The following is a 21,311-nucleotide window of genomic DNA, read 5'->3' as shown; positions in this document are numbered from 1 at the left end:
CCCTTGTGTCGATCCCCTCTCCTGCCTACTCCTGGTCGCTCGCGATCGAGATCGGGGCGTTACAGTTGGTAATCAAAGCCTCAATCCTGCCCCCAATTTTTTTTTCCGTTGCTCCCTGATCTGGATCGGTAACATCCACCGCCGCGGGTGTGACTGGCTCCGTTGAGTTCACACAAAATCCCCGGCGGGGTTCGATCTAGCAGGGGCGCGAGACGGCACCATCAAAGCCTTCCGCCCAAGCCAGGCAGTTGCTGGCGGCCATGGAGGACAACACCACCAGCATCAAGACCATGATGGAGACGATCCTCGCGCGCCTCGACGAGCAGAAGATCGACAACAACAAGCGCTTGGAAGCCCAGATCGCCTTCAACACACAAGTCTCGCAAGATCTACGTTCCCTGACCAAGCAGGTCGACCTCACGCAGGCGGACATCGACGAGACGCGCAAGGCGCTCGAGCGGTCCCATCACCACAAGGGCCGGGATCTCCGACGGTCTTCAACCCACCGCCGCCAGCACCACCACCGCCGCGGCCCGGGGCTCCTGCACCTCACCAACCACAAGGGCCCCCGCCATCGCCGCGCTTCGGGGACCAACGATCGCCCCTGCTGGCGACGGCGCCCCAGATCGGTGCGCAGATTCAGCACGGGCACCCGCCCGTGCACCACCACTCGATGGCCAAGGCGCACCACCAGCAGCATCATCACAACGACAGCTACATCAAGCCCCCCAAGCATGATTTCCCGCGTTTCGACGGCAGCGCGCCGTTCCTCTGGCTCGACCGCTGTCGGGCGTACTTTGAACTCTATCGTGTGCCGCCGTCGAGCTGGGATACCACGGCGACACTATATATCGAGGGACAAGCGGCTCACTGGCTACAGGCATTTCGACAAACACATGGTGGCCTCGCTTGGGAGGCGTTCTGTGCAGCGATTACTGAAGAATTTGGCGTCGACGAGTTTGAGATGGAGATGAACAAACTGCTGCAACTCTGTCAGAGCGGCACCGTCAGCGAGTACCGCAAGGAATTCGACACCCACATGTATCATCTGCTGGCGCTCGATCCGTCGCTCAGTATCAAATTCTTCATCACCCAGTTCCTGTTGGGACTCAAGGACGAGTTACGCGCTGCGGTCCGGCTTCAGGCACCCAACAGCATAACACGCGCTTCGATTCTGGCACGAATCCAAGAGGAGGAACTCAGCATGCCCAGGGCGCGCCCACGACCGCAACCACAGGGTCGTCCACCGCCAGCGGCCGCGCGCCCACCTGTCGTGCCACGGCAACAACCGGACGACTACGCGCGTGAACGGCAACTCAAGGAATTCCGTCGAGCCAACGGACTCTGTTTCAAGTGCGGCGACAAATATACTAGAGAGCACCGCTGCAACACGCAGGCGCAGCTTCTCACCATTCAGGTTGGCACCTACGGCGAGCTGCTCACTAACGACACCGTGCACGCGCTCGACCTGCTCGACGCTCCAGAACTAGTCGTGCCTCCGCCCGAGTGCTGCACCATATCGGCACATGCTCTGGATGGCTCTGAAGCGCCCAGTACAATTTGGCTTCGCGCATTAGTGGGCAATCAGGTCATGTTGCTCCTTCTGGACTCCGGGAGCACGCACAGTTTTGTGAACAAATCCTTCGTCGAGCGCGTCGGCGCAACCACACAGGAGATTGCCGCCCTGGACATGCGGGTGGCCAATGGCGATCGGCTCACCTGCTCTCGCCAAGTCCCGAAGCTCAAGTGGTGGATGCAGGGCTATACGTTCTCGACGCCCATGTACGAGCTCGACACCGGCGTGTACGACGGCATCCTCGGCATGGATTGGCTTGCCAAGCACAGCCCAATGACTTTTCACTGGCAAGACAAGTTCATCTCCTTCCTCCATGAAGGCGAGTTAGTTACACTGCAAGGTGTTCGACCCAAGAAGGCGACCACGCTCGCCGTGGTACAGCCGGCCGAGCTGTGCAAATTGATTGCCGGCAACGATATTTGGGCAATGGCCATGGTCGAGATGCAGCCACCAAGACCCAAATCCCGCAAGCCGTCGCAGACTCCAATCAGCGATCTCTTGGAGGAATTTGCTGACATTTTTGACGCGCCCAAGGGTCTGCCTCCTCGCCGCCAATATGATCATGCAGTTACCTTGGAAGACGGAGCGCAGCCAACCAACACCAGGCCATACCGCTACTCTCCTCTACAGAAAGACAAGATAGAGCGGCAAGTGAAGGAGATGCTCAACGCCGGAGTGATCACGCACTCTATCAGTCCGTATGCGGCGCCGGTGCTGCTTGTGAAGAAGAAGGATGGCACCTGGCGGTTCTGCGTGGATTACAGGCGCCTCAATGACGTGACAGTGAAGAACAAGTTTCCCCTACCTGTCGTCAACGAGTTACTCGACGAGCTCGCCGGCGCGGCCTTCTTCTCCAAGCTTGCTCTGCGCGCAGGCTACCATCAAATTCTCATGCACGAAGAAGATGAACACAAGACGGCATTCAAAACTCACTACGGCCACTTCCAATTCAGGGTCATGCCATTCGGGTTGACAAACGCTCTTGCCACGTTCCAATGCTTGATGAACGCCATCTTCGCCAAGTATACCCGTAAGTTTGTCATCATTTTTCTTGACGACATCCTTGTTTTCAGTGAGACTCTCGAAGAACACTTGGAACATCTCCGCATCGTCCTCAACTTGCTCCATGAGCACCAACTATATGCCAAGATGTCCAAGTGCTCATTCGCGCAAGACCACATAGACTACCTGGGTCACGTCATCTCCAAGCAGGGCGTCGCGACTGATTCCGAGAAGACAGACGCCATGGCGCAGTGGCCTACTCCAACCAATGCCACCGAGCTCCGTGGCTTTCTGGGGCTCACCGGCTATTACCGCAAGTTCGTCCCCCACTACGGGATCATCGCCAAGCCGCTCACCCAGTAGCTCACCAAGAAAGGCTTTGAATGGCCCGAGTCGGCACAGCTCGCGTTCGACACACTCAAGAAGGCGATGGTAACCACGCCGGTGCTCGCCCTCCCCGACTTCGACAAGCCCTTCTCCATCGAAACAGACGCGTGCGACACCGGCATCGGTGCCGTGCTCCTCCAAGACGGTCACCCCATCGCGTACTACAGCAAGGCGTTGGGCGTGAAGAACCAGAAGCTCTCCACCTACAAGAAAGAGTTCTTGGCCGTCATGATGGCCGTGGACAAATGGCACTCATACCTGCAACACGGGCCATTTACCATCGTCACGGACCACAAGAGCTTATGCACGCTTGGGGATCAGCATCTGGTAACCGATGTCCAGCGCCGCGCCATGTCCAAACTGGTCGGCCTTCAATTCAAGTTCCAGTACAAGAGGGGCATTGACAACGGCGCTGCGGACGCGCTCTCTCACGTGGGCAGTCACTACAGCGCCAATGCGTTGTCCCTCTGTCAGCCCGCATGGATTTAGGAAGTGACCAATTCATATGCTACGGATCCAGATGCCCAGGAAAAGCTTCAGCAGCGCGCGCTGCATAGTCCGGACGACGAGGAGTACGAGCTGTACCGCAGAGTCATTCGCCGTCGTGGGCGGCTATGGATCGGCGCAAACACAGCCCTGCACACCAAATTGATCAGCGCTCTGCATGACAGCGCCGTGGGGGGCCATTCTGGCTCGACAGCCACTTACCAACGAGTCAAGAAGCTGTTTGAGTGGAAGGGTTTGAAGCAAGATGTCGAAGACTATGTGCGGCAGTGCCAGGTCTGTTAACAAGCGAAGCATGAGTTGCGCAAACCAGCGGGCAAATTGGCACCATTGCCCATTCCTACAGCTCCGTGGCGAGACTTGACAATGGACTTCATCGAGGGTTTGCCCAGATCAGAAGGGTTCGACATGATCATGGTGGTTGTCGACCGCTTCACCAAGTTTGCACACTTTGTGCCCTTGCGACACCCATTCACGGCGACACAAGTGGCAAAAGTGTTCTGGGACAACATCGTCAAGCTGCACGGCATCCCCTCCTCCATCGTCTTCGACCGCGACAAAGTGTTCACCAGTGTGCTCTGGCGTGAACTGCTAGCCAGAGCCGGCACCAAGCTCCTCTACTCCACTGCCTATCACCCTCAGACGGACGGACAAAGCGAGCGCGTGAACCAGTGCATGGAGATGTACTTGCGTTGCGCTGTCCACGACACCCCCAGGCAATGGTGTCGCTGGCTGCCCTCTGCAGAATTCTGGTACAACTCATCTTTCCACTCCTCTCTGGGTTGCTCTCCGTTCAAGGCTCTGTACGGTGTGGATGCAAACGAGGGAAGCATGACAACCTGGCCGACAACACAAGCACCATTGCCGGACGGGGAACGGTGGGATTGGGCACTGCACAAGGACAACCTGAAACTGCAGTTAACAAGAGCGCAACAAAAGTACAAGAAGTTTGCCGACAGAAATCGCACCGAGCGCGTCTTTCAGGTCGGTGAGCAAGTCCTTCTGAAACTGCAACCACATGTGCAGAAATCAGTGGCCAGCAGGCCATGCGCCAAACTCGCGTTCAAGTTCTTCGGGCCTTTTACCGTTATCACCAAGATCGGCCCTTCGGCATACAAGCTAGAGTTGCCAGCAGACAGTCGTATCCATCCAGTGTTTCATGTATCCCAGTTGAAGCCCTTCACACCGAATTATACACCGGTGTTCTCTGAACTTCCAGCAACGACAGACTTATCGATAGTGGACTCTGCACCAGTGGAGATCATGGACAGAAGAATGGTGAAAAGAGGAGACGCTCCAGTGATCCAAGTTCAAGTGGCCTGGGACACAACTCCTCCGTCTACTACCTGGGAAGATTACGATGTTCTGCGACGGCGCTTTCCTCAGGGAACAATCTGGAACGACAACCCAAACGAAGAAGGGGCTGAATCTCAAGAAGGGGAGAATGTCACGCCGGTGGACAGCACCACCGCGTGACTGCCAGTTGGCCGGCCAAGTGTTAGCGTGTGTGGGGTTCCACTTGTAAGCGTGCGTGGGGTCCACTTGGGCTGGGTTGTGAGGGTGGCGTGAGTACTTAACCTCCTGGAGGGGGCATGTATCGGGCATGTTGAGGGTAATTGAAATCTGAATTCTCACCTAATTTCCCCTGCTCATCCCCTTCTCCACGCTCTCTCCTTCCCCTTGTGTCGATCCCCTCTCCTGCCTACTCCTGGTCGCTCGCGATCGAGATTGGGGCGTTACAGTTGGTAATCAAAGCCTCAATCCTGCCCCCCCCCCCCCCCCAATTTTTTTCCCGTTGCTCCCTGATCTGGATCGGTAACATCCACCGCCGCGGGTGTGACTGCCCCAAAATTTGTTGTTATTGCTCAAGCAATAAACTTTGTAAAACTGGAGAGTCTCTAGTATGCAGGAGGTCATAGGATGGACATAAAGATAATGGTTATACGGTTAGAATTCAACGGGAAGGGGGGTGGGGGGCTTGGCCCCCTCCCTCCATCTTATGTTTGTGCGGACGACTTTGACTGACATCCTTTTTTTTTTACAATCAACACCTCCTTTATTAATTGGCTACAAATGTACCATCAGAAACAAGGAGTGGGACTACAACCACTAGGGCAGCATCCAACGTCTAAAGACATAAAGAAAAGCAATCATCAGAAATTGCACTCGCCTCTGAAGAAGAGCTCCCCTCCTGAAGAGCATATATGACTTCCAAACTGCCGGAGTTCAATTCAATCCTGCTGCACCCAACGGTTTGGGCTGAATTCAGTCGAAATCTCATCTCAATCGCTTCAACTGTGAACGCATCATAACAAATATCTAATTTTTCATTTGCTGCCGCAATAAATTTGCCATTGTGGTCTCTCAATAATAACTTCTAAAAGATTCGATACGTAACAATCCTGCAGCTGAAAACTTGACTGGACAATAATTTTTTCATACTCCTGACTAATAGCAAAACCGAGTTAATAAAGTTGAAATAGTTAGCCCTTAAAATAGAGGTAGTGAATCCTGCACGTTACAAAGGCATCTCCAATGCAGACTGAGATCCTTAGACTTAAATCTCTCGACTTTAAGATAAAGGACATGTGGGCCCCCATCAAATTGGTCCACATGCCACTATGCCAGTCACAACTTAAGTCATACTCCCTCCGTTCCAAATTACTCGTCGTTGAAATGGATGTATCTAGAACTAAAATGCATCTAGATACATCCATACGTGCGACAAGTAATTCGGAACAGAGGGAGTAGAATCGTACTCCCCCTCTGCAGTGCTAAAATAAAACGACCTGCATGGTTTCCTTTTTTTATCTTTGATCATCACCTGATAGAGAAAACAGAACACGTAGGCATACGTGTATTACATTATTCTCTAGCATCAGGCACCTAAAAAACCATCTCCCGCGCACTAGACCCAGACAGCACCTGCGTTACGAAGCAGCGGGACAAGCTTGCCGCTGAGGTGAAGGGACATGACCTTGTCGGTGGATCCGACGAGCCTGCCGCCGATGAACACCGCCGGCACGGCCGGGTTCCGACCGAGAAGCCTCGCCAGCGCCTTCTCCATCTCCTTCCCCCTAGGGTCCTCGTCGAGATCCACCTCCGCCGGGTTCGCCCCGAGATCCCGGAAGAGTCGCGCCACCGTGTGGCACATGCAGCAGGAGCTCATGCTGAAAATCACCACCGCCCGCTGCCCCGCCAGCTTCGTCACCTGCTCCATCAAGCTCACCCGACCTTGATCTTCACCACCAACTCAAAAGAACAATGCTGTTGATGTAGAAGTCTTTCAGTGCTACGTGTACGAGTCTTTGACTTGTGCTCGCTTGCTTTGGAGTTGGGCACGGGGGGCGCCTGCTTATATAGCCATGGAAATGTGCACCGGCCGGCTGGATGAGCTTGGAGCAATTTGATCGACCCGAGAAAAAGGTGATACGGGAGGGTTCGGATAAATATATGCCGAGCTCCTTTAACTTGTGTTGCTCCACGTATAGGTCTAGTGTAGAGCATCGAATATTTTGACGGCAATGGCGATGCGGCAACCAGCAGATATCAATAGGGCCATGATACAATGGACTGTGGTATTGTTGATAAGGCCTGGAGCTCTGACTTTTAAAATAGTTCTCTTCTATCCCCTATTCGACAAGTCAGCTGAGAGAGACATCAATATAGATGCAGATTCTAGTGAGATCATATGGAATCTTGTCTAGTCTTACATACGTAAGGTTCTAGCATACTGTATAAGACCGAGAAAATACTTGTAGCAGTTTTTTTTTAAATAATACTTGTAGCAGATGACAGTTAGGAAATGATGTGGGTAACCCTAAAAAAATGATGTGGGTAAACCAGGGCGCACCTACACGTCCACCCATTCCGTGCTTTTTCTCAAACAAAACAAATATAGGGGTTGTTTGGTTCTAGCCTAGGAGCGACACACTTTGCCATACAGGGGTTGTTTGGTTTGAGACTAAGTTTGCGAAAGCTTGCCACACCTAAGGTTAGGCAATTTGACCAACTTAGGTGTGTGTTTGGTTCAAGCCACATCTTAGGCAAGCCACACTATGGTTCCACATCACATACACATAACAATTGTGGCAAGATTCCCTTAGGCTTGCCAACTTGTGGCTCTCATTTTGAAGAACTAACCTTAGGTAAGTTTGGCAACATTGTATGGCAAAGTGTGTCGCTCCTAGGCCTAGAACCAAACAACCCCACAATGTTGCCAAACTTACCTAAGGTTAGTTCTTCAAAATGAGAGCCACAAGTTGGCAAGTCTAAGGGAATCTTGCCACACTTGTTATGTGTATGTGATGTGGGACCATAGTGTGGCTTGCCTAAGATGTGGCTTGAACCAAACACACACCTAAGTTGGTCAAATTGACTAACCTTAGGTGTGGCAAGTTTTGGCAAACTTAGTCTCAAACCAAACAACCCCATAGTCTTGCTTCGGTACACCCCCTAAACGTTACTTAAAAAGCTTTCTAGTAAATTGAGTTTTCCTTCGGTACAACCCCACCCCTCGAAAAGTTTATCGATTTCGATGCAGATTAAAGATGACAATAATATATAAAGCTGAAACTTTGCTTCACGTCCACAAGGATTTAGATGTCACTATCATCTGAATTATCACATGGACCAGTTGGTGGAAACAATTAACAGCAGGGTTGCTCACTGCTAACCAAGCAAACATACCCAAGCTTGGCGTAGCCCTTGGAAGTAGAAGAACCTGGAGATTACAAACTTACAAACAGCAGGGGTGGAAGACACAATATTAGAATACCAAACCCTATTGAGCAAATCACCAATTATTAACGAACTAGAGTATCAACAAATAATCTTAGTTAAAGGTGTGTCACGAAAATTGTTTCTTCCCATATGTCTACGATTTGGAGTTAAGTTACTATTCAGAGAGAAACGGAGTAGTCCATGTTTAAGCCCAGACCTAGGATCTGAGCTTGCATAGGCTGGATACTCCTCCACAGGAAACCGGGCTTGTAACACTCATCTCCGATCTGGGAAACAACTTCTCTTCGTATATGTGGGATCCCATCCTCTGCCTACTTTTTTTTCTCACAGCCTGTCGCATACTTCTCTTCGTAATATTTCATTAGAGGTACTACCTCTGTAACTTTTTATAAGACGTTTTTGGAGTCGATCACAGTGTCAAAAAACGTCTTATACTCCCTCCGTCCGGAAATACTTGTCATTGAAATGGATGTATTTAGACGTATTTTAGTTTTAGATACATCTACTTTCATTCATTTTGATGACAAGTGATTCCGGACGGAGGGAGTACTTATTAAGTTACGGAGGGAGTACATCATAAAAAAAACAGAAAGATATATACTTCCAGCCAACACCTCTCGCTTGAGATGTATTGTGTTGATCAATACACAACATTGGTGTTTCATTAGATATGAATGATGTTACCGCACAGTGTAGTACTTGAGTAGCATGCTTAAGCAACATAGAAAGCTGTTGAACCAGCACAATGCATGGCACAAAACATCGCAACTGAAACATGCTTTTGTTGTTGCCTCTAATGATTATACTACACTGCATCTTCGTCTATCAGAATCTTTCTCACAGGCACTGAACAAATTTCAGATGCAACAGATCACTAAGGTGTTGGAAATAACAAGAATGTGCAAGCCCCCTTGGTGAAGTCCCAACATTGACGTTACTGGGAACCTACACAGTTCAGCTATGTTATTAAGCTAATTATGCCTGCTTTTTATTGCAATTACCCCTTTTCTCTGGTAAAAAACCTGATGGGGAACACATTAGGATGGCAGAGATGAACCATAGTTGGAATGCCGTGGCACTGCAATAGGTGATATGTATTTGGAGGCAACTCATAGCAGTGTCAAACTATCTATTTCATTCCGCTTCAAAGGAAGGCAAACCAACCATGGTGGCTGTCCAGTGCATCAGATATGAGGAATTGCCTAGATAAATAGAGTTCCCATCCGTAAAGACAAGTCTTGATCACTATTTTCTGCTTGGCTATTCTAGTAGCAAAATCTAGTTTCTATACATGTATTGTAGACTAGAATTTAGATATTTTGTAGCTCATTTATTGAGCACTAGAAGCAGCATGAACATGTCCAGGTTCAGTAGCCAAAGTCCATTAGAACACGAATACTTGTACTCTATAAATATGTCTGAATGAGCTACTAAAAAGCTGCCCAGCTTTGCAGCACAAAAACCATCACTTTTTGCTCTAGTTAGTGTGACCCATTTGTGCTGCCATAAGGTGTAGGCAAAGCTGCTTGGTGCTGCTGCACCAAAATCAGTATTAAGGTATAATCAGTTACTTGTGTTTGTGTAATGTGCTGCCGTGCTAGAAGGGAGAGACTGTCATTTCCAACAGTTGTGACCTGGACTTGATATTAGGGCAAGATGAGCACAGTCAAAAGTCAAGAAAACACGCCTTAAAACAAAGATTCTATTATGTATCTGAAAGCGTTCATGAGATTTGTCAATTTGGGAAAATTTTACTTCTGCACATATTTAAAAAAAAAGTTGATGTAAAATAAGAGAAATTAGAACAAGGAAAGGGCAGGTATTCTTATAGCTTTCGGTCTTTTTGCTGCCAAAATATCATTACTCATTACCGAACACCATCAGTCTATCCAAAACTAGATCAAACCCAGATTTAATTATCTTTACCTTTTCCTCTGCAGCATCCAGATTGGCCATTTCTGTAACTGCCATGTTTTTGCATCTGTAAGCCCTATTATCCATTTTAAAAAGAAGGGGGGAGAGTAGGACTCAGTTTTTAAATGTAAAAGGAATCACTTGAGCCCGACACACCTTTGCATGATTCTCCGTCTGACTTGCCACAGTCATAAGGCCAGCTTCAAGAAGTGGGAGACAAAATAAAATAATCAGCAAAATAACCGTTCATTCACATAGCAAATTATTTTGTGTGAAGCAATACAAAGAGTAGTACAGGTTTATAGTGTCCATGGAATCTCCAGTAGGGAAAGATTCATATTCATTGAGGATAGATGAAACATGTTGAAAGACCTCCACATGGGGCAGCAACATGACATACATGCTGTTGTGTAAGGCAATATATCGCTAACATAGATCTACTGTTTATACAATGTAGAAATTATATACCCAATTGTAAGCAGCGAGATGATTGACAGAATTGTTTGGAGGAGAAAACTGCAATTATGCAATATGAGTTAGAAGGCAATAGAACAGTGTGCAAAAGGAGTTACCACATTCAATTCACTACTTGGTTTTATAAACTGCCCAATATACATATTCGGATTCAGTAGATTGATGTATCGTGTCTATCTTAAAGCAAAATATGTTAGCTTCCACAAGTTCTGCAGTCAGAATTTATGATCTAGGCGCTTCAAAGATACGAGTCCAGAACTGCATCGCACTTCTGTATATTTAACTGAACTTTACAGTTATTCAAATTCCAACTATTTGAAATCACTTTAATTGTTTGTTTCAAAAAATCACTTTAATTGTTTTTTTTTGGTTTCCCAAAGAGAAAGGTGTCAATTTCTTCAGGCTATATGATCCAAATGAAGTTCAGACAGACTTAAAGAGGTTAGTCATGAATTGCATACACCTAGTGTTTGCTGAACTAAATTGAACTGTCCTCTGGGGCCACAGACAAGTTAAGGTAATGAGCTCCAACTCCCTGTTTCTTGCAAGACCTGGAGTTTGTAGGCTAAATAAAGTACCATTAGCATAAATTTTCAGTCTAACATGAATAAAGAAGGCTTATGTCAACACCCTTAATATACCCCTAGCTCCAGCACCTAGATTTTTTGGAGCCCCAGACAGCTGCCACAATAAAAAATATGGAAGTGCTAGTTTTTGCCAATTCAATAAAAAACGTGGAAGACCTTGTTACGCCTTTTAATAATATGGCTGCATGCATCGATTGATGCAGAGGCCGGAGGTCAACCTCCTTTTCTAAAAATAAAAAAAAATCTGCCATGCATCCAGAAAATAAACAGAGAGAAATGACACATGCGCATGTTCTCTATTCATGCACCATGCAATAGAATTAACCAAACACTTGATGTTGATATGGGTAATTTTACTGCTACAAACAATACAAGGCAGTGACAAAACCAGAAAATAGACATAGGTGAAGCCAAGAACAAACAAAATTGGCATTTCACACTGTACTCATGTCAGACATATTAATATGGAGATCGAGTGTTTCTGTCACAAATGTTTTCACTATTTACGCATGCATTAAGTATTCATTGTAAGATTTGCATTTCCATGACAAAAATACATATGGTACTGGAAAAGGAACTAACATTCTTCTTTTAGTTGTAGTGCGTGACTTCAATGCAGAAATCATTAATAATTGTATCTATCATGTACTCATATGGCAATCTCCTTCACAATGTAACAATCAAGCGATGTCTTAGAAGATGAAGTACAAAAGGTATTCTTACAGTTTGTTTCTCTGTTCAATGATGAAGATAAAAGGAAAGAAGTGGCCAGACAGGGGATCTGATGTGGAAGAGTATACGGATAACTAATAACAGGCTGCTTGTTACTAATACTTTTGACATAGAACATTTCATTAGAATAACTATTGCAACGGCTTTACTCCATCAATTATTTGCTCTTGTTTCATTATCTCTGTCATCACCTTTCCCAAGTATTCAGAAATAAGAGGGGACTGTATCTGATTACATTATATGACAAGCTAAACATTAGAGCAAGAATCAGCTATTCAAGCAACAAACCGATGAAGTGGATGGAAACTTTCTGAATCTAAGTAACATCTTGGGTTTTAGATTCTTTCAATGAACAAGAACAGAATTTAGTGAGAAAAATATTAGAGAACATGTTAAATTGATATATAGCATCAAGCAAGAAAAAAGAAATACGCTTCTTGAAAAAATATTCACAAACTACGCATTCTCCGCACATATTACCAGGAAATAACACCTTCTTTTAGCATGAGCTGCAACGTTAGGCCAACAGGTCAACCAATCTGAGGTCAGCAGAGCCACATGTGCAGCTTTATGATAACATTAGCACAATAAGTACAAATCTGGGATAAGGTTTGAAAAGTAGTAGTTCAGTGATAATTTTGAGATAGATAATTGCTGCAAGAAAAGTTCATTTGTTTAAGCAAGACAACTCTGAAAACATTGCAGCAAAATAATCAAACAAAATTGGTGTAAAATCAAAGGCCTAGCAGTTCCATCCTCCATATTACCCCAAAGAAAACCTCATATATGCTACATAATATTAATGTGTTGCAACCTTATTATTGCTTGAAATTTGGCTTTCAGGTAGAATACACCAACTCTGGAATTCAGATACTAAAACTCTTAACAGTAAATAAACAATATCAATTACCTATCATCACTAACTAGTGCAGGAAACAGAGTAAAATAAATCAATATTTCTTTTCATGAGATTGCTCAATCTCAAAAGGAATCACATCACATGATAACCGATACAGAGTACGCGGAGAACTACTAGTAGCATAAATAGTTAAGCTAACTGCAAGAACTCTGTACAAATTAATCCCCAGAAATTAACTCAGACAGTAAATTTTACCTATCTGAGTGAACCAGTATTCGAGCCAGAAAAAGAGATGGAATCTGACTTCCATTGAAGATCACCGCATGATGTCAGAACTTTTGAAAGCATAAAGTCATCAGCGTCGTGCCCTTGTTGCTGCATTAGGTACATATACTTAAAAGCCTCTTCACAGAGGTCATTCTGAGCAAATCCTGTAATTATCACTTTCCATGTTACCAAGTTGTGTTCTGGCATGGCGTTGAAGACTCGTCGAGCTTCGTCAACTTTTCCACACCTCATGTACATGTCGATCAATGAGCTTCCCACAAACACATTTGAGAAGGCAGGAGTCTTGTTAACAACACCGTGAATCCTCCTTCCATCTTGCAGAGCCTCTAGTTTCGCACAGGCTTTCAAAGCTGAGGAATAAGTGTAGGTATTTGGAGTCACACCATCCCATAACATATCATCTAATGACTTGAGTGCTTCAGCACTATGACCAACACTATTGTAGCCTGAAATCATAGCTGTCCATGAGACAGCATCACGGTCTGGCATTTCTTCTAGAATTCGTGCAGCATATGTATACTCTCCACATTTACAGTAGCACCAAACAAGCGTACTCCCAATTTGAAGATTCTCCTGAATTGAATTCTTTATTACCTGTGCATGCAGTTCCTTACCAAGACTGAGTGATCTTATGGAGCCACAGGCACTAAGAAGACCAACAATGGTAAGATTGTTAACAGACACCCGTCGCGTCTTCATCTGTCGAAACAACATGATAGCCTTTTCAGCCTGGCTACTCTGCGCATAGCCCGAGATCAGAGAAGTCCATGTAATAGTGTTTCTTCTAGGCATCATATCAAACACTGCCTGAGCATCAGACACTTCCCTGTTTCTGGCATACATGGTAACAAGAGCGCTGCCGACATGGATGTCATTTTTGAACAACTTCTTCACAAGAGCACCATGCAGCTGCTTCCCACATCTTAGAGCCTTCTCTTCTGCACAAGCCTTGAGGATGCTGCACACCGTGAACTCATTAGGGTGAAATCCCTCAGAGATCATCGCCGGAAACATCTGAAGGGCCTTATCCCCACGCCCATGCTGCACATAAGCCGTGATCATTGTTGTCCACGAGATGACATCACGAGAGGTCATCTTATCGAACATCATTGAAGCGCTGGCAACATCACCACACCGAGCATAGAAGTGTGCAACGGCACTATCCACAATCACGTTGCTCCACCCTCCTTTCACAACACAACAATGGACCTGCCGCCCTAGCTTAGCATTGGATTGCTCACCACAAGACTTCAACAAGCAGACGAAACTCAAGCTGTTACCTCGCTCCCCGCTGGCCATCATATCCAAGAACAGCCTGACGACCTCACTGTAGCTGCCCGATTTCTGATACCCATTCATCATAGCCGTCCACGACACAACGGTCCTCTCAGGCATTTCATCAAACACCTTCCTCGCGTCTGAAATCTCATGGAACCTCGCATATGAAGTGATCAAATTATTAGCCAGGAAAATCCCCGGGCCATCCGGCGACCGCACAGCAACCCCGTGCACTCGCCGAACATCGGCCACGGTGCCGCAGGAACGCAACCAGGAAGCAAGCGTCTCCGCGTCCGGGGAGCCTGGCGAGCGCCCCTCGGCCTCAGGGTCTTGCTCCGGAGGGCCGTAGCCATCATCTGGGTGCGTTTGGGCACGCAAAGGTTGGTCCCTGGTCCGCGCCCGGGAAGATTGCGCCCTGAAATATTGATGCTCGGCCTTGCTGCTCTTGTGCCGGCCGAAGCTGCGTACTTTCCGCGGGGAGCTGCTCTGCTGCTGGAATGGTGGGAGCGGATAAGTTTGGATTCCCGGGGGCGAGAGAGAGCAGCAGAACAGCATCTGGTTTCCTCCCTCCCAGCTCCGGCGCGCGGGTGGACTCGGAGAGCTGGAAGAGGGGCGAAGGGAAGACAACACCGGGCACGGACGAAGTGGTGTACCTGGTGGTCCCCCGCCCGCTCTAGGAGGCGGCGAGCAAGTGGCGCGGCACCGGCGGCGGGGGGTGGGGAGGTGAAGTAGCTGGAGGTGACGATGGGGAGGCTCTGGTTGCCTGCCGGAGGCGATGCCTGATGGTGCCTGCTTGGCGTCGCTCCGGTGAGTGTGGGTGGCGTCGGAATTGTGGGGTGGATGGGTTTTTGTTTTCTTTTCCCTTTCTTTCGTGGATTTCGTCGAGCGAGTGGACCAGGGTTTATAAGAGTTACTTCCTCTATCCGGAATTACACGACGCTTGTATGTATCTAGGCGTCGTCTAACTTCAGATGGATTGTTAGCGTGTGTTTGATTGTTGAACCAAGTGAAATGGAATGTAATGGTTTCATCCCACTAGAATGTAATGGTTTCGTTCCATTAAAATGAAATGGTTCCGTCCTCGTGTTTGATAGAGCTAATGAGATGAAATGAAATGGTACCGTCACAGCGTTTAGTTAGAGGAGTAGAATGTAATATGTATCACTCAAATTTGCTGAGCAATATTATTTTCAAGTGCTAGTATTGCCCTTAAACATCATTTAGCAACTACTTAAATTCAAGGAAGGAGCAGGAGTATCCCTCTCACAAAGCAATCCAAACAATTCGGCTGTTGGACCTAAACAGGAGAAAGATCCAAGCTAGAAGGGAATCTAAACGAATTAAATCCAAGGAATTGTCCATTGCCTCTCACAATGTTGTACGCGCCCTCCAGTGCTACCCGGGCCGACCGTCGTAGGACGCCTCTCCGTCTGTCGCCGGAGCTCCTGGAGCCGCGCCGGAGAGGGAGAGAGGTGGAGTGTTCGCCGAGATATCAAATCGAGGGAGGGTGGCGGCGCTGAGGTTCAGGAGGTTGTTTGCGAGTCATGGGAGGAGAAGGAAACGCATGTTCCGTGTGGTCCGCTCGATCTGGAGGTGTGCCTCAGTTCCGCATAAACATGGAATGTCGTTCCCTGGGACCGGTGGGTTTATGTTTCCTGGACATACCAAACACTGGAATGGGCCTTGGGTGCAGAATTGATCGCTTACATTCTACTTGGTGACACTAACAAAACACACCCTTATATATGTGTTGAGCACCGGCCGACTACTCTTTTAAAAAGATTGGTTGGCTAATCTTTAAAAAGATCGGGCGAGTCAAGAGTTGTTGGATCCATCGTGTCGTAGTCATCCGGTCCAAATGACGAGCTTTGCATCATGGTTATGTTGCGATCGAAGGTTGAAACATGGATCATATTATAATTGGAGATTCACACGAACAAGTGACTTGTAACATGAGTCATGTTGTGCTCGGAAGGTTGCAACATGACCCATGTTGCGCTCAACCATCGTTGTCACACAACACGCCTGTGTTGAGGTAGTTGCCCACGGAAACATCTCCGGCAAGCTGGCATCACGGGTGCATCCTGCAACACCTCGGACATAGGAAAAATGTGAGTCGCTCCTCACTTACAGTCGTAGCTTGCAGCTTCGTTGGTCATTGCTCGCTCATAGCGGCGGAGTTGTCGGAGTTGTGACCATAGCTCCTTCCCAACTCCGGCTTCTGCTCGCCACTCTGGTCGACCGTCTTCTCCAACAACAGTGGTGTAGCTCCTCTGCGCAAAAATGACAGTGATGGCATGCGGCTCCATGATGATGCTATGCAACAACGGCAACATCCTTGAAAGCATAGGTGTACCAGCATCTCGGAGAGGAATTGGATGGGCGCGGCCTGCCGAGGAAAATAAAATTTTGGGGGAAAGGGGATGCGTCGAGAGGAATACGATGGCTCGAGGAGATAAGGTTGTGTATGTGATTGGTTCATGGTAAGCGTGGCACTTGACTGCTCGGTCCACAACACCTATGTTCTGCTCGACTGTTTTAGAACACAACTAATGTTTGATGGGAGGGTGTTGTTGTTAGGGAACGCGGTAATTTCAAAAAAATTCATACGAACACGCAAGATCTATCACTAGGTGATGCATAGCAACGAGAGGGGAGAGTGTTGTCTACATACCCTCGTAGACCGAAAGCGGAAGCGTTATGACAATGCGGTTGATGTAGTTGTACGTCTTCACGATCCGACTGATCCTAGCACCGAAGGTACGGCACCTCCGCGATCTGCACACGTTCAGCTCGGTGACGTCCCACAAACTCTAGATCCAGCTGAGGTCGAGGGAGAGTTTCGTTAGCACGACGGCGTGGTGAAAGTGATGATGAAGTTACCGGCGCAGGGCTTCCCCTAAGCACTACGACGATATGACCGAGGTGTGTAACTGTGGAGGGGAGCACCGCACACGGCTAAAACAATTGTCAACTTGTGTGTTCTAGGGTGCCCCCTGCCCCCGTATATAAAGGAGCAAGGGGGAGGCCGGCCGGCCCTCATGGGGCACGCCCCAAGTAGGATTCCTACTAGGAATCCTATTCCCAGTAGGTTTCCAACAAGGGAAGAGAGGGGGAAGGGAGGAGAGGGAGAGAGGGAGAAGGAAAGGGGGGGCGCCCCCTTCCCTTGTCCTATTCGGACTAAAGGGGGCATGGCCAGCCCTCCTCTTTCTCCACTAAGGCCCATCAAGGCCCACTAGTTCCCCTGGGGGGTTCCGATAACCCTCCGGCACTCCGGTTTTGTCTGAAACTTCTTCAGAACACTTCCGGTGTCCGAATATAGTCGTCCAATATATCAATCTTTATGTCTCGACCATTTAGAGACTCCTCGTCATGTCCGTGATCACATACGAGACTCCGAACAATCTCTGGTACATCATATCACATAAACTCATAATACCAATCGTCATCGAACGTTAAGCGTGCGGACCCTACGGTTTCGAGAACTATGTAGACATGACCGAGACACGTCTCCGGTCAATAACCAATAGCAGAAACTGGATGCTCATATTGGTTCATACATATTCTACAAAGATCTTTACCGGTCAAAGCGCATAACAACATACGTTGTTCCCTTTGTCATCGGAATGTTACTTGCCCGAGATTCGATCGTCGGTATCATCATACCTAGTTCAATCTCGTTACCGGCAAGTCTCTTTACTCGTTCCGTAATACTTCATCCCGCAACTAACTCATTAGTCACAATGCTTGCAAGGCTCATAGTGATGAGTATTACCGAGAGGGCCCAGAGATACCTCTTTGAAACACGGAGTGACAAATCCTAATCTTGATCTATGCCAACCCAAAAAACACCTTTGGAGACACCTATAGAGCACCTTTATAATCACCCATTTATGTTGTGATGTTTGGTAGCACACAAAGTGTTCCTCTGGTATTCGGGAGTTGCATAATCTCATAGTCTGAGGAACATGTATAAGTCATGAAGAGAGCAGTAGCAATGAAACTGTAACGATCATAATGCTAAGCTAACGGATGGGTCATGTCCATCACATCATTCTCCTAATGATGTGATCCCGTTCATCAAATGACAACACATGTCTATGGTTAGGAAACATGACCATCTTTGATTAACAAGCTAGTCAAGTAGAGGCATACTAGGAACTCTATGTTTTTCTATGTATTCACACATGTACTAAGTTTCCAGTTAATAGAATTCTAGAATGAATAATAAACATTTATCATGAATTAAGGAAATAGATAAAAACTTTATTATTGCCTCTAGGGCATATTTCCTTCAGTCTCCCACTTGCACTAGAGTCAATAATCTAGTTCACAGCACCATGTGATTTAACGCTAATATTCACATATGTATGTGATTAACACCCATAGTTCACATCTCATGTGACCAACACCCAAAGGGTTTACTAGAGTCAATAATCTAGTTCACATCGCTTTGTGATTAACACCCAAAGAGTACTAAGGTTTGATCATGTTTTGCTCGTGAGAGAAGTTTAGTCAACGGGTCTGTCACATTCAGAGCCGTATGTATTTTGCAAATATTCTATGTCTACAATGCTCTGCATGGAGCTACTCTAGCTTATTGCTCTCACTTTTAATATGTGTCCAGATTGAGACTTAGAGTCATCTGGATCGGTATAAAGCTTGCATTGACGTAACTCTTTACGACGAGCTCTTTTATCACCTCCATAATCAAGAAATATTTCCTTAGTCCTCACTAAGGATAATTTTGACCGCTGTCCAGTGATCTACTTCTAGATCACTATTGTACCCCCCTTGCCAAACTCATGGCAAGGTACACAATAGGTCTGGTACACAGCTTAGCATACTTTATAGAACCTATGACTGAAGCATAGGGAATGACTTTCGTTCTCTTTCTATCTTCTGTCGTGGTCGGCTTTGAGTCTTACTCAATTTTACACCTTTTAATACAGACAAGAACTCCTTCTTTGACTAATCCACTTTGAACTCTTTCAAAAACTTGTCAAGGTATATACTAATTGAAAAATCTTATCAAGCGTCTTGATCTATCTTTATAGATCTTGATGCCCAATATGTAAGCAGCTTCACCGAGGTCTTTCTTTGAAAAACTCTTATTTAAGTATCCCTTTATGCTATCCAGAAATTCTATATCATCTCCAATCAACCATATGCCATCCACATATAATATTAGAAATGCTACAGAGCTCCCACTCACTTTCTTGTAAATATAGGCTTCTCCAAAAGTCTGTATAAAACCATAATGCTTTGATCACACTATCAAAATGTTTATTCCAACTCCGAGAGGCTTGCACCAGTCAATAAATGGATCACTGGAGCTTGCACACTTTGTTAGCACCCTTTGGATCGACAAAACCTTATGGTTGTATCATATACAACTCTTCTTCCAGAAATCTATTCAAGAATGCACTTTTGACATCCATTAGCCAAATTTCATAATCATAAAATGCAGCAATTGCTAACATGATTCAGACAAACTTAAGCATCTCTATGGGTGAGAAAGTCTCATCGTAGTCAACTCCTTGAACTTGTCGAAAACCTTTCGCAACAAGTCGAGCTTTGTAGATAGTAACACTACTATCGGTGTCCGTCTTCCTCTTGAAGATCCATTTATATTCTATGGCTTGCCGGTCATGGGGCAATTCCACCAAAGTCCATACTTTGTTCTCATACATGGATCCCATCTTAGATTTCATGGCCTCAAGCCATTTCACGGAATCTAGGCTCATCATCGCTTCCTCATAGTTCGTAGGTTCATCATGGTCTAGTAAATGACTTCCAAAATAGGATTACCATAGCACTCTGGTGCGGACTGTACTCTGGAAGACCTATGAGGTTCTGTAGTAACTTGATGTGAAGTTTCATGATCATCATCATTAGCTTCCTCACTAATTGGTGTAGGAATCACTGGAACTGATTTCTATGATGAACTACTTTCCAATTCGGGAGAAGGTACAATTACCTCATCAAGTTCTACTTTCCTCCCACTCACTTCTTTCGAGAGAAACTCCTTCTCTAGAAAGGATCCATTCTTAGCAACGAATATCTTGCTTTCGGATCTGTGATAGAAGGTGTACCCAACAGTTTCCTTTGGGTATCCTATGAAGATGCACTTCTCCAATTTGGGTTCGAGCTTATCAGGTTGAAGCTTTTTCACATAAGCATCACAACCCCAAATTTTAAGAAACGACAACTTTGGTTTCTTGCCAAACCATAGTTCATAAGGCGTCGTCTCAACGGATTTAGATGGTGCCCTGTTTAAAGTGAATGCAGCTGTCTATAATGCATAATGATGACCCACAAGTGTAGGGGATCTATCATAGTCCTTTCGATAAGTAAGAGTGTCAAACCCAACGAGGAGCAGAAGGAAATGACAAGAGGTTTTCAGTAAGGTATTCTCTGCAAGCACTGAAATTGTAGGTAACAGATAGTTTTGTGATAAAATAATTTGTAACGGGCAACAAGCAATGAAAGTAAATAAGGTGCAGCAAGGTGGCCCAATCCTTTTTGTAGCAAAGGACATGCCTGGACAAGTTCTTATATGAGAAAAGCGCTCCCGAGGACACATGGGAATTATCGTCAAGCTAGTTTTCATCACGCTCATATGATTCGCATTCGTTACTTTGATAATTTGGTATGTGGGTGGACCGGTGCTTGGGTACTGCCCTTTCTTGGACAAGCATCCCACTTATGATGAACCCCTATTGCAAGCATCCGCAACTACAAAAGAAGTATTAAGGTAAACCTAACCATAGCATGAAACATGTGGATCCAAATCAGCCCCTTACGAAGCAACGCATAAACTAGGGTCTAAGCTTCTGTCACTCTAGCAACCCATCATCTACTTATTACTTCCCAATGCCTTCCTCTAGGCCCAAATAATGGTGAAGTGTCATGTAGTCGACATTCACATAACACCACTAGAGGAGAGACAACATGCATCTCATCA

At 46.6% G+C, this 21,311-nt stretch overlaps 2 protein-coding genes across 2 annotated transcripts; both read right to left on the bottom strand.

The window, feature by feature from the left end:
- Positions 1-6,244: 6,244 nt before the first annotated feature.
- LOC123115657 (glutaredoxin-C1) lies at positions 6,245-6,809 on the bottom strand. The gene has a single exon (XM_044536774.1). It carries the CDS (start codon positions 6,687-6,689, stop codon positions 6,378-6,380), a length of 312 nt encoding a protein of 103 aa, XP_044392709.1. The 5' UTR covers positions 6,690-6,809; the 3' UTR covers positions 6,245-6,377.
- Positions 6,810-8,737: 1,928 nt separating this feature from the next.
- On the bottom strand, positions 8,738-15,200 carry LOC123110364 (pentatricopeptide repeat-containing protein At4g18520, chloroplastic). Its single transcript, XM_044530858.1, has 2 exons — positions 13,034-15,200; positions 8,738-12,518 (listed from the first exon to the last, which is right to left on the bottom strand). Exon 1 carries the CDS (start codon positions 14,897-14,899, stop codon positions 13,034-13,036), a length of 1,866 nt encoding a protein of 621 aa, XP_044386793.1. The 5' UTR covers positions 14,900-15,200; the 3' UTR covers positions 8,738-12,518.
- Between the last annotated feature and the right edge of the window lie 6,111 nt (positions 15,201-21,311).

The sequence above is a fragment of the Triticum aestivum genome, chromosome 5B, assembly GCF_018294505.1.
Source record: "Triticum aestivum cultivar Chinese Spring chromosome 5B, IWGSC CS RefSeq v2.1, whole genome shotgun sequence".
NCBI lineage: Eukaryota > Viridiplantae > Streptophyta > Magnoliopsida > Poales > Poaceae > Triticum > Triticum aestivum.
Note: the sequence above shows the minus strand (reverse complement) of the source record. Positions and strands in the feature narration are given on the sequence as shown.